Source organism: Myotis myotis, unplaced genomic scaffold, assembly GCF_014108235.1.
Source record: "Myotis myotis isolate mMyoMyo1 unplaced genomic scaffold, mMyoMyo1.p scaffold_m19_p_3, whole genome shotgun sequence".
In the NCBI taxonomy this organism is placed as follows: Eukaryota; Metazoa; Chordata; class Mammalia; order Chiroptera; family Vespertilionidae; genus Myotis; species Myotis myotis.
In genome coordinates, this window is record NW_023416335.1 from 28,726,985 (window position 1) to 28,740,358 (window position 13,374).

Genomic DNA, 13,374 nt, shown 5'->3' on the forward strand with positions numbered 1-13,374 from the left:
CTGTGGTGGCTTTGGTTAGGACAGTGGTCGGCAAACTCATTAGTCAACAGAGCCAAATATCAACAGTAATACGATTGAAATTTCTTTTGAGAGCCAAATTTTTTAAACTTAAACTATATAGGTGGGTACATTGTTATTAACTTAATTAGGGTACTCCTAAGCTAGCCTTTGCTAAAAACATCCTCAATCTGATTGAGGTACGTTCGCTGTGGTCAACCCCTTCCAACTCTCCCATCCACACTTGTCTTGTATACTTGTTTCGTCTATCTTTTGTCACCTGCGCGTGATTTGCAGACGCGACTAGCACTAACCACTGCACAATGAGACTGCTGACTGACTGGCTCACTCAATTCGTGCAAGAATCACGTGCGCCTTCTCCCCCTTCTGTCCCCCCGGCGCTGTGTATCCCGCGGCCGCCTGTGCCGCTCTCCCGTCGCCCGACCGACCGACACCCCCCACTTCTTCTAACGCCACTTCTTCAAAATAGGCTCGCCCAGGCCGAAAAACGACTTCTGCGCATGGGCCACGAAGTTTCAATCGCACTGTACGTGCGCGCCCGCACATGGTATTTTGTGGAAGAGCCACACTCAAGGGGCCAAAGAGCCGCATGTGGCTCATGAGCCGCAGTTTGCCCACCACTGGGTTAGGACAAAGGTAGTGAAATGATGGACTGACTCAAGATTCATGAGACAGAATCACTAGGACTTGGCGATGGATTCGCTGCGTGGGTGGGGGAGACGCCACAGTGACTCCCAGGGCTCTGGCCTGAGTTCCTGGGTCTGTAGAGATGGGTGAGTCCCAGGAGAGGGGCATGTGGGTGGAGGAGCTGGGGAGCAGGAGAGCCGAGTTCAGTTTTGGACACACAGAGGTGGAGATGTCTGTGATACACACAGCGGTGACTACATGGCGAGTTAGCAGTTTGTATTTGGAGCTCAGAACACGGGCCTGGGCTCCAGATAGAGTGCTGGCATAGAGTTTGTACTTAAATTCATGTGGATGGACGAGTTCCCTTAGGTAGAGAGTGCAGAGAGAAAAGGCGGTCCAAGAAGGAACTTCAAGGGAGTCCATCATCTATTGGATGGACGGGTAGAGGGGAACACAGAAGAAAGAGTCAGCAAATGATCCTAAAAAAAAAAAAGGGTCATTGAGATAACGTGGGGCATCACGGGAGGCCGGAAGAGAGTGTGTGAGGGAGGGGATGTCGGCTGCATTCCGTGCCGAGAGGCTGCTGATGGAGCAGAATGGCGCCCCCAGGAGGTGGCTCCATGGGGCCTTGGTGACTGGGTCAAGAGCAGTCCAGGCTGAGACTGTGGCTTTATTTTATGTCTACAGGTTCTTCCAATATGTACCATAGGTAGCTGTTTAATCCCAGATACGTCAGGGAGATCAGCATTTTACATGTGAGACAGAAGTTGTGTGTGTTCCTTAGAGTGTTTGTAAATCTAGTAAAAGGCAAGTGTGGCTATGCGATGCCAGCTTTCCTTCTTCCTATTTCTTTTTTAAATCTAATAAATCAATAATTTCAAATAAGTCCTACAGAGTAGCAGTGTGCCTCTCAGATTTGTCAAGATGCGTTCCCTCAACAAATCAGGCAGTATTTTGACTTATTCTAGAACAGACACAATGGAACAGCCCCACAGTTGATGAAGTTAACTGAGCTGGAACTAGGAGTAAGCAAAATATTTAGCTCAGAAAAAAAACTGACTTCACGGTTTGATTTTGCTGGAACTGCAAATCACTGAAAATTCTGATTTTCATCAGCAACAACGCACACACACACAAACAGGATGAAATGCAATTAATAAGAAAAAAATCCAACAATTCATTCCAGGGCAACAGTCAAACTCTGAGTGAATCACGGTCATTGATATTAAATTCTTATAATACATGATAGTGTTTTTAAAAGGCCATTATGGGTGGCTACATTTTGTACAAGAGATTGCTAAAAAAAAACACAAAGTTCATTGGAAATCGTGTGTCGTGCGTTAAGATAAATAGTCAAAGGGAACTTAAGCTGCATGCTTTTAAAATTTTTAGTTGATAAGATCTATCAAATACCATTCCACCTATTTTATACATTCTCTCTTCAGTCTACAATGTAAATCAGAAATAAGTTAATGTTTTTACAGGTGACTTATGTTAGTAAATCATACATTTACTAAGCAAGGTTTATAAAGATGGTATGTGTTTGTGTCTTTATAAAAAAGGAATTTAGTCACAGGAATAATGTCAAGGTTGGCCTTCAATCAAAGTCCTTTAAAGAGGTTATGTATGTATGTATATATGTATGTATGTATGTATTTCCTTTACTTTTCCCAAAGTACTTTAAAAATATTTTTATTGATTTCAGAGAGCAAGGGAGAGGGAGAGAGAAATAGAAATGTCAATGATGAAAATTATGGCTGCCTCCTGCACGCCCCCTATTGGGGATCAAGCCTGCAACTGGCGCATGTTCCCTGACCAGGAGTCCAACGGTGACCTCCTGGTTCATAGGTCAAGCCACACTGGCTGAGCTATGCTTTTATTTTTAACACAGCGTGTTCTGTTGCCAAAAAAGGAAAACTCAACCAATACCATTTACTCAGGAAATATAACACTCATAGCAATGTAGCCATTATAAAGAATGTCACAGTAATAAGTAATAAATATACTTCCAGGATAAAAAATAAAATAAAGATATCACTGCTCAAACTATTTGGCAATTTCCAGGGAAGTACTTGCACCTAAAAATGTTTAAAAGAATGTGAGAATCTGGTTTCTCTGGTCAAAGGAAAATTGGAAGCATAGAGCCATATTGACTTAAAAATTCACTGTGGAATTCTAAACAGAGTCGGAGAAATGATTGCTGATCTTTTAGTGGAAGAAGTATGCCCAGAGAGGCTCCTACGGCTCCCCCAGTTTTCCTTCTAGAGAAGGTCTTCCCAAAGCAGTTAAAGGTCAGGTCTCTGAATTGACCTTTAACTGGCATCAAACACTACCTGTTAGCAAATGTGATGCTCTTCCTCTCTGCAGAGAGGAAGCCATACATGACTACCAGGGGTGATGTCAGAGGATTTAAAGTCAAATATTTTGGAAAGAAGAGGCTGCTCAATTGTGGTCCATGTAACACAGAAAGAAACTGTAACCTCAGGTTTTCTTCTAATGCCTCAACTATCCAATCTCTTGAGGAGATGACATGTTCCCATGAAGAGATTCTACAATGTTCAAAGCACAGCTCTTTAAACTCGGAGGCTGACACGAATAACCATGTTTGATGGCACACTTCCCCGCCTCCCGAGAGCATTCTCAACTAAAAGACCCGCTACAGGAAACACCACTTTGTGCTATGAATTGATGATGCCCCCGTAGGTCGCATGTGGGGACAGACTCTCATGCTTGTCTACTTTCTTGATTTTCACAGCCTTTCATCTTGGCCTTGGCTAATGGCTGCCACTTCTTTTTATAGGCGGTGCAGCCATCCCTTCTTGTCATCAACTACTGCCACCTGTTCAGTTGTAGCTTTGGCTCTGCATGGGCTGGGAAGACATGACTAAGTCTGCTTAAAATTGTTGGCTAAACAGTGGAGAGAGGCTGCAGGTCAAGGTGTGAGGCCTCCACCCTGGAAGAAGGTGCCTGGAACTTATCACCTGACAGCTTTCAGCTCTCATCTGCTTCCAGCGGGCACCTCTCCCATGTTTCACTGAAGGACAGACAACCCTGACTATGTAATATCCAAGGCACTATTGCTACTCAACAGGTTTGTCCTTCTTTTATCACTGGCTTTTTCTATTGGCTCTGCGGGGAACTTGCTACACCCTAATGCACCGCCTACTGGTTCACGGCATTATTGCGCAGAAAGCCCAAGTGAAAATATGGCTGGGGCCAGACTTCTTCCTCTGGACACTAGAATGTACACCTCCCATGAGTTTCTGTCCACTTACCGTCTGGTCCAGGTGGTCCGGCGGGCCCCTGGAGGCCTTGGGACCCTGGATTTCCGGGAGCTCCAGGTGGGCCGGGGTATAGGGCAGGGATGCCCGGTTCTCCTGGGAAGCCTTTGGGTCCCATTTCACCGGGGAAGCCTCTCTTCACATCTGAAAATCCAACAGCATCACCAGCAGTGTGAAACTTCGGATATTTAGCAGCTGCGTTGGCCCTCCCGCCCATAGGAGGCCACCAGCAGGACTAGTAAATTCACAGTCCATTCAGCAACATAATGAGCGATGCCAGTGGTATAGTTCCTCATCATTTCCAACTTCTTTAAAAAAAGCCCCTCTTCCTGCCCCCAATGGCCTGAGAGTTGTTATCAACACCTGGCAACAGCATTTGTTGACTGCTCATGCTCTTCCCAGCCAACTGACAGAATCATGATAGTTACTCATCAGTGGCAAGGTCTAACCTAGCGGGAGAGCTACTGTCACAGAGCCAGTTGTTCTGCAAAGACATCCAGAGGTGGCTGGGAGGCCCATCATAGCTGCTAAACCCACTCAGTGAGAAAGAGTGCAGCACCAGCCATGAGGGCCAGTGGTTTCTGTGAAGACCCGAGGGGACTTACTTTTGGTCCTAGCTTTGATACTGTGGAGCCACATTACCTTCATCTATGATGGACGTGCCAGGGAGGCCTGGTGGGCCAGGGTCTCCTGGTGGACCCCGAGCTCCTGAGTCTCCATAGGCCCCTGGAAATCCTGGGTCACCTCTGCCACCTGAAACCGAGACAGGCCTCATGATAAGAACAGGATGGTTGTCTAGGTCCGCGACCGATGGTCACCGTTTCATTGAAGACACATTTACCAATACCTTGCACACGTGTGAAGTGTGGTGGGGGCCAGATGTTTAATATATGTCTTACTTCCTGTTTTCAAGGAGCTCATTCCCAGTCAACAGGGGTAAGGCAGGATCCCTATACATTTCCTAAAACAACAGAGAGGCAACCAAGGCCAAAAAGACAGAGAGGCTTCAAAGGAGGGGGGGATTATTTTGGGGGGAAATCTGATATTGAGGGACCATGGAGAATAAAGACAGCAGAAGTAGATTTTGGGGCTATTGCTGTGTGCACTAGGCTTCGTGTGAAATACTTTACAAAGATTTGATTCCCATAAAACCATGTGACATAGATAGAATCATAGTCCTAATTTTACAGAGAGGTGAAGCAGGGTGCCTGGGCCATTCAAGTTCCCTGCAGCAGGTAACCTGACACTTGAGTTTTGGATAGGGGTGGAGTTTGAGGAGACAGGAGAGGGAGAGGGCAGAGGATGGCAAGGGAAGGGCATCCAGATCAGCCCAAACTGCAGTAGAGCGGGGAGCGCTCAGCAGGACTGGGCCGTCAGGGTGTGGAGGGGCAGAGGTGGTGGAAAATCAGGCTGGATAAATAGCTGAGTCTAAAGTGAGAATAAAGAGGGAAATGATATGATTAGGACTCCTCCCATGCACCAGGCACCGTGCCAGGGGACAAGGAGGTGGGGCGCTGCTTCTCTTTGAGTTCCTCTTCCCTTGAGCCTCAGCTCCTGCCTGGGTTGGCTTCTCATAGCTATTTGCTGGATGAGTTACACATGAATGCTTAAACAAGCCTCATCTGAAAATAAACACAAAGTGGCATTGCTATGTTCTTTGGCATGTTGGATAAAGATAGGCGAAAGTAGCTATTAAACCACACGTGGGTCACATCTCAGTGGGACAGCAAGTCCTTGACCCCTGGGCATATGTGATAGGGGTGAGCCAGAAGGTCTACTGGGTACAGGAAGGAAGCATTAGAGTATTTTTATTAAAAAAGACACATAGCCGAAACCGGTTTGGCTCAGTGGATAGACCATCGGCCTGCGGACTGAAGGGTTCCGGGTTCGATTCCGGTCAAGGGCATGTACCTGGGTTGCGGGCACATCCCCGGTAGGGGATGTGCAAGAGGCAGCTGATCGATGTTTCTCTCTCATCGATGTTTCTAACTCTCTCTCTCTCTCCTTTCCTCTCTGTAAAAACTCAATAAAATATATTTAAAAACAAAACAAAACAAAACACACATAAAGCCGTAGCCGGTTTGGCTCAGTGGATAGAGTGTCGGCCTGCGGACTGAAGGGTCCCGGGTTCGATTCCGGTCAAGGGCATGTACCTTGGTTGCAAGCACATCCCCAGTGGGGGGTGTGCGGGAGGCAGCTGATGGATGTTTCTCTCTCATTGATGTTTCTAGCTCTCTTTCCCTCTCCCTTCCTCTCTGTAAAAAATCAATAAAATATATTTTAAAAAACACACACATAAAAACCCTCATCCATGCCCGGGCCATGTGGTTCAGTGGTTGAGCATCAACCTATGAATCAGGAGGTCATGGTTTGATTCCCAGTCAGGGTATACGCTCAGATTGCAGGCTCAAGTCCCAGTGAGGGGTGTGCAGGAGGCAGCTGATCAATGATTCTCTCTTATCACTGATATCTCTATCTCTCCCCCTCTCCCTTCCTCTCTGAAATCAATAAAAATATGTTTAAAAAAAACCCTAATCCTTTAAAACCCCTATTGGATGTGTAAGTTTTAGCATGTATGTTATTCAGTCATTCAGATAAATATTTACTGAGCACCCACTAGATCTGTTCTAGAAACTGGGGATACAGCAGTGAACCACATAGGCTAAAATCTCTGCCTTCATGGAACCTCCGATAACATGGATAAATTATCTATCCATAAATATATGTATGGTTATTTGGGGGGAGTCCTCAAAACATTAAAACAATTATTTAGAGGGATGCACATTTGAAAAGGGTTCAGAGACCATTGCTCTTTCCACAGAATTGGAATCATATTTCAAGTATTTGGAAGGCTGAGCTAAACTAACAAGACCATTAGCCATACACACGCACAATCCTTCATTCACACATGGGGTCAACTGTATGTGCAGCATCTTCTTACGCAGTTGTTCATGTGCACATATCTGGTGATTTAGTTCCCTGAAGTCTAAAGGGAAGTGACTGTGTACAGATTATAGCTTGTGACCCGGACTGGGTTTCAGGTTAGCATTGGAGCATAAGCATCTTGGTAGGAGCAGGAACTGGTGAAGGTGGGTTAGGGTTGGTCAGGGTTACAGAGGCCTGCTGAGCAGAAGGACTGGGTGTCTTTAGCGATGCTGTAGATGGCAAGACCAGAAGGATTTCCCAATAGAGGGGTCTCACCTGGAGAGTGGGAGCACTCTCAGGCAGAGGCAAAAGGAGGGTCTCCTGTGACACCACACTGAGGCCATGCGGGAAGGTGCACACAAGACAGAAAGTCTGCAAAGGCTGTGTCCTAAACATCTTTTGTTTGCTTTGTTTTACATGGACACATCTTTCTTGAAAGTCCATGGCTGTGTGTTCATAACATAAGAGAATGTATTAGTCTCATGCAGGAGAAATCGCATACAAACCTTTAGCTAGAGCAGGATGGGGGGAGTAGGCAGGGGGGCCGGCGGGGCCTGGGTCACCCAGTTCTCCCTGGGGAAAAAAATAAAAGAGGAAAACGAGAATGTGAGACCGGCCTTTTGGAGTTTTGGACACTGCCTGGTTCCAAAGGACAGAGCTGCAGTGGACTCGAGCTTAGTGTTCTCTTCTGAGTAACTGAACCACAGACTCTGCCTGGGGCGCCATCTCCATTATGCTGAGGCAGCAAGTCCCGCATCCCAGACACACCAAGAGACAACTAAGTGCGCAGCTGCCAACATCACTTTGAAATCCTTGTCAAACACTGGAGCCAGTCAAGGGGCTGCTTTCTGCAGGGCAGGTTGTTCTGTTGTTGGTAATGGTATCTGAGTCACCCTGTAGGGTGAGCTGGGGCAGGGGGCGGGGAGGGGAGGGATGCAACAACACCCTGCTACAATGCCATCTGGACTGTAAGAGCTAACGACCTGGAGCCTCTCTGGGTCCCACAGGCCTAACTATGACTTCCGCTGTCTTCACCAGCTGAAAGGGCTCCCTAACTGGCTGGATTCCCCATCAGCTGGTGCAGCTGCAGCCCACCTGGTCCTCATCCTACTGGGTTTCACTTCTCTGCTGGCCCATGAATTACCCAAACACGTCAGTCATATCCTGCCTTGGGGACCAGGGGTGTCCCACCCTCTTGTTACTACAAAGCCCCTCCCCCAGCCCCACTGGTTCACTCTGCTCGGTGGGGTCCTGCAGGGCATGTAGCATCCTAAGGTGGGATAATGTGACTAGTAAATGCTGTGTGCTCGGTTATCTACTCTTACATAGGTTAGAGCAGAGGTTGCCAACCTTTCGGACCTCACGGACCAGCAGTGAGTGGTCCACGGACCACTGGTTGGCGACCGCTGGGTTAGAGGATACCTCCTTGTCCAACATGGTGAATAAGAGGTGTCAGAACACCATCCAAAGAAACCAAGTGAAAACCATCCGAATGAAAACCAAGCTCACCTTGGGTCCCTGGGGTCCCGCAGGGCCTGGATAGCTATCTGGTCCTCTGCTTCCCTGCAGGAGAGATATTTGGTGCTTATTTTTATCTCTGTAATTCACAGAACTGACCAAAATACCATTATTATGTCTAATGACATGAATAATAATTCATTAAAGTCACCTCCTACATGGCCTCTGTTCAAATTTTCCTGATTTTGGTCTCAAAAACATCTTTGTTTTCAAAAAATTGCTCTGTTTATGCATCAGGATCCAAAGTCCAAACATGACATTTGGCTGATATGTCTTTTAATTTTCTTATAATAGTTTCTTCTTCCTTTCTACTTTTTTTCAGTGACATTTTGTTGTTGTTGCTATTGAGGAAACTAGGTCATTGGGGCTGCCAATCCCCAGCGTTGGGGACCTGCTACACATGACCTTGTGGTGGTGTGTAACATGACTCTCTACCCTTGACTTTCTCTAAATTAGCAGCGAGATCTAGAAGCTTCCTTAGGCTCAGGTTCACCTTTTAAGCAAGAACTGTTCCTGGGGGGTGCTGTGTCCTTCCCAGTGCATTGGTATAGGGTGCACAGATGCGAGTTTAAGTGATTTTATAATTGATCAGTGGGGTCAGGTGTGGACAACCTGATCCATCTATTAAAACCTCCCTCCCAGACGGGCTTTGTAAATTTCAGTGAACACGAAATAGGAGCATTAATGCCGCCCATTTAGTTTCATGTAAAAAAAAAAAAAAATCTCTAGTGCTAACTGTTGCTTTCTAATCCCCCCAAATATATATCAACAAAAGCCACATCATATCTGGGTAGATATGTAGTTTGAAAAAATAATCTAGAAATTTATTCTGTCTTGCTAAAGAATATGTACAGCGAGGCCCTCCCCCCGCCCCCCCCCCCAAAAAAAAAAAATTCAGAATGCCAGAGTGCCAATTATCTAATTATTTTACCAGATATCGAGGAGCATGTGTGCCGAAAATCACATTGTCTAGAATGAACTGAGGTGGGCTTACTCTGTGTTTTTCATGAAGGCCAATTTTTCTGATGTTAAAAATGATCTCCTATTTAGAGGCCATCTCATGAGATAGGTTAGGAATCACTGAAGACCTTGCCAAGGACTGGGGAGTTGGCAACTAGGCATTTAGTCTGAGCTGAGTCCAGGCTGACATAATAATCCAGCTCAAACACCACGCTGGACTTGGCCAAATCTACACACCATTCCATGCCACCCACGCACTGCTCAGCCATGCTGAGACACCATCAACAAGCAATCACAAGCATCCCCAGAACTAATTAAAGTTCTATCAATCTCTGGTGGGATGAGGGAGGGGTAGCTGATTGCTCCTGTAGAACAAGCAAAATCCTTCCCAGAATCTTCTCTTTTTTGGCTCATCCTATTTCAATGCATTAATGCTGGTGTGCACAGTTGCTCCTTGGAGCTGCCTTTGGTTACTGGTTCCATTTTACATCCTAAAACCAAAGTCTGTGAGTACAACTGAGATGTTAGTTGGGGAGCCACAGCAACTTGGCAGTAAGATAGCAACTGGGGGACAGGTGGGTGCGGGGTGGCACGAAAACGCAGGATGACCCATTCATGTGTTTATATCCTGGGCATTTCTTATCTTCACGAAGAAACACTTCCCCCACAGCAGCTGAGATGCCCCACTTAATTGGAAGCATCTGCATCTCCCCCAGTTGTTGCAAGTGCAGGAAGCAAGCTGGAGATTGTGAGCCTTAGATCCTAACATCTGGACCACAGCACTTAGGCACCCCAGGTGGTCCATGCCTGGTGAACATCTTGTCTTTCATTAAGTTTTGAGTTCTAGGGGGTGGCTATGTTGAACTGCATTTTAAAAACACTCTAACTCCTTAGCATTGGGTGTAGAAAAACAAATCATAATTATGATTTCACTAGCACATGGCAGGCACACAAAGTATTAACAGCAGTACTTTAGTTTCATGGGGTGGGTTGAAATGGATTACTTTTAAATGCTCATGTTTGCCACAGTCCTCTGTCTCTTTACAGCACTTACTTACTGTAATCCTTAAACTAGAATTTGGCCTTTGGCCTTTAGTTGGGGGTATTGCATGGACAGCAGCTGTTTCTAGGTATGTGACCTTTAGGGGTACTCCTATCAGGTACTAATGCCATGAGAAGGTGGGTGTAATTAGGGCAAACCCTGGTGTCATCCCTGGCCTGAGTTTAGGGTAAAAGGGTAGGAATAGGAAAAATAAAGCCAATTGAAGGTGCAGGAAAGAATCAAGTTTGGGGCTCATTGTGAGTGGTCAAAACCAGAACTTGGGGTGCAGACACCTGAGTGTAGAGCTGGGGAGGTCAGAAACCAAATCTGGGGGACCAAGTCTCCTCAGTAGTCCCAGGGACTGACGAGACCCACTGCTATTGGGATCCCTGTGGTTCTTCAATCCTGCAACGGAGTCGAGAGCATAATCAGGGCAGTCACGATTTGGAGGCTGAATCGATTTTTTTAAATAGTCTATTTCTATGTGGAAATACTAGCCCATGGGCACCAAGATGTGTGTACCATAATGTCGACTGCATGATTGCTGAAAATAGCAAGCAGCTGGAAGCCACTGCACGGGCAGTTAAGCAAACGTGGCGGAACCTTTCACTGCAATTCTGTGCAGCTTGTTAGGAGAAGAGAACCATGTACCAGTGGATGTGAACGTGCTAATGCGGAATAATCTCCAGGGCACGTTGGATGAAAAAACAAGTGGCAGGATGATACAGATAGTGTTACTTTCTGTTGTTAAATTATATGCACGTAAAAATACATGTCCTTGTCTGAAAGACTTGTCTGAAACGATACCCACAGAATTATTACCAGTGTTTGCCTCAGGGAGCATGCTGTGGGCCCGTGAAAGAAAGACGGTCTGCTACATATTCCATGATCAAATTAGGGAAGGTAATAGATAATTAATTAAAAAATCTATTTCTATGTGTACTCTCTCATATGACCCAGAGTTCAGACAGTTCTAAGCCTGGCCCAGATTCACAATGCATTTCTCACACGTTTTCTTCTAAAAAAAGTGCCAAACATCTGTCCACAGAACACATGGTAAAAATAAGTAATTGGGTCATCATGAAAGATAAACAAAGTGTCCACCTGTGTGAGATCAACATGTGAAAAGTGTAGGTGAACTCTTGGTCACCACGCTGACAACCTTCCTGAGACTGACACACAGTGACCCAGGCCAGGGGTGACACTGAAGGTACAGGAGCCGTGGCTGCAGGCGCTGGATGAGGGGAAGCCTGAAGGGAAAGAACCACAGGAAGGAACCAAAGGGCTGCCTTGCAAAAATGAGAAAAAGGTAAACAATCTGACTCCAGCATTCTGAACGATCTGGGATGATGCCATGGTAAATGCAGGTAAATGTTTTTTTTCTGGGGCCCCCCCCCCCCCCGCCCCGCCCTGGAATTCCACAGTCTTCATATTTGATTTCTGTGAGATGTTTCAGGCCTGGAGCGGACTGCATTTCATGCATCGCACTTACTTTCTCTCCTTGTGAACCTCTGTCACCGGAGGTGCCCGGGGGGCCCTGGGGAGGACAGAAAACAGAAGCAATAACAGCTTAGAAGAGGCAGCAGCGTTTCCGTGGCATCACCATGAGCTGACATGGACTCAAACAAAGCGCTGTATCATGAGAGTATGGAACCATCTGAAACCCCTTTTCTTCTCTAAAGGAGATGGCTCATTTTGGCGACACTTCCACATAACGCAGTGGTTCTCAACCTTCTGGCTCTTTAAATACAGTTCCTCATGTGGTGACCCAACCATAAAATTATTTTCGTTGCTACTTCATAACTGTAATGTTGCTACTGTTAGGAATGGTAATGTAAATATCTGATATGCAGGATGGTCTTAGGTGACCCCTGTGAAAGGGTCGTTCGACCGCCAAAGGGGTCGCGACCCACAGGTTGAGAACTGCTGACATAATGCATCATGTCTACCACTTCACAAACTACGGAGAAATCCATAAAGACGGGGTGGTGAAAATGGTAAAGATAAAAAAGGCCTGGGTTCCAAAGTGCTCATGAAGCTCTGTCCTTATTTTTGGAGATTGTAACACGTCTTTTTAGCGGTAGTGGCTACCACCACAAGGCCACTTTCTCTTCTTCCCGACCCATGGTTTGGCCACATTTCCCAGCTCACTGCGGCCAGGTTTGGCCAGGTGACTGAGTTCTGGCTGATGGAGGGAGGCCTGCCTTAGGGCGGGGGAGCCACAGGGGGCTGAATCTCCTCGAGAGGAGACACTCCCCTGCCCCCTCCCCACCCCATTAGGGACATTTTTGTTGGATTCTTGGGGCAGCAAGAAATCAACTTCTTGTGTGCTGGAATCAGTCTATATTTTTGTCACCACAGGTTAATCTGGCCTAACTAATACAAGCAGAAATGTGTCTGTGTTCTGTTCCCACCCTTCTCCAAATGGAGGTGCACAGTTTTAAGAACCACAGTTAATGGGCGATAACGTTGTGTCCATCCATGTAGGCTCCTCTTGTCCACTGTTGCCAATGGACATTCTGGTTTGGGATGCAGACAGCGGGGGATGCTGCGTGTGTGGAGGGAGAGGGGGTATGAGGCAAATATCTCTGCACATTTGCTGTGAACCAAAATCTGCTCTCTTCTCCCCACCCCCACCCAAATAACGCCCATTTAAAAATAAAAACAAAACAAAATAAGCCACAGTGATAGAATGCATGCATTACCCGGGGTCCCGGGAAGCCCAGGATTCCTTCTTCTCCCTTCAAGGAAATGCCCTAGGAGAGAACACAGAGACTTGAGCCACAGCCGGCACCTTCTCTCTTTACCTGCAGCAGGAATCCCATTTCTCACGCCCTGAGGCTGGCCTGCCTCTGGGTTCTCTATTCCAGCTCATGGAAGGAAGGGCATAGGGATCTGAGTCTGCCTGCATAGCACCTCTCCCCACCACATGGCCATGTGGGAGGGCAGGGAATACCAGGGCAGGCATGACAAAGACTGAAGAGAGGGCAGAGCGCTCCCCCG

The 13,374-nt window shown here is 46.7% G+C and overlaps 1 protein-coding gene across 3 annotated transcripts in view; it reads right to left on the reverse strand.

Annotated features, from left to right (window-relative positions):
• COL4A2 (collagen type IV alpha 2 chain) overlaps window positions 1-13,374 on the reverse strand; it is a 184,845-nt gene that overhangs the window by 40,439 nt on the left and 131,032 nt on the right. For all 3 annotated transcript variants that reach the window (XM_036300533.1, XM_036300532.1, XM_036300531.1), the window contains exons 15-20: window positions 13,077-13,127; window positions 11,864-11,908; window positions 8,361-8,414; window positions 7,358-7,424; window positions 4,569-4,679; window positions 3,921-4,070 (exon numbers count right to left, since the gene is read on the reverse strand). In XM_036300533.1, the coding sequence (XP_036156426.1) occupies window positions 3,921-4,070; window positions 4,569-4,679; window positions 7,358-7,424; window positions 8,361-8,414; window positions 11,864-11,908; window positions 13,077-13,127 (478 nt within the window). The remainder of the gene's footprint in view (window positions 1-3,920; window positions 4,071-4,568; window positions 4,680-7,357; window positions 7,425-8,360; window positions 8,415-11,863; window positions 11,909-13,076; window positions 13,128-13,374) is intronic.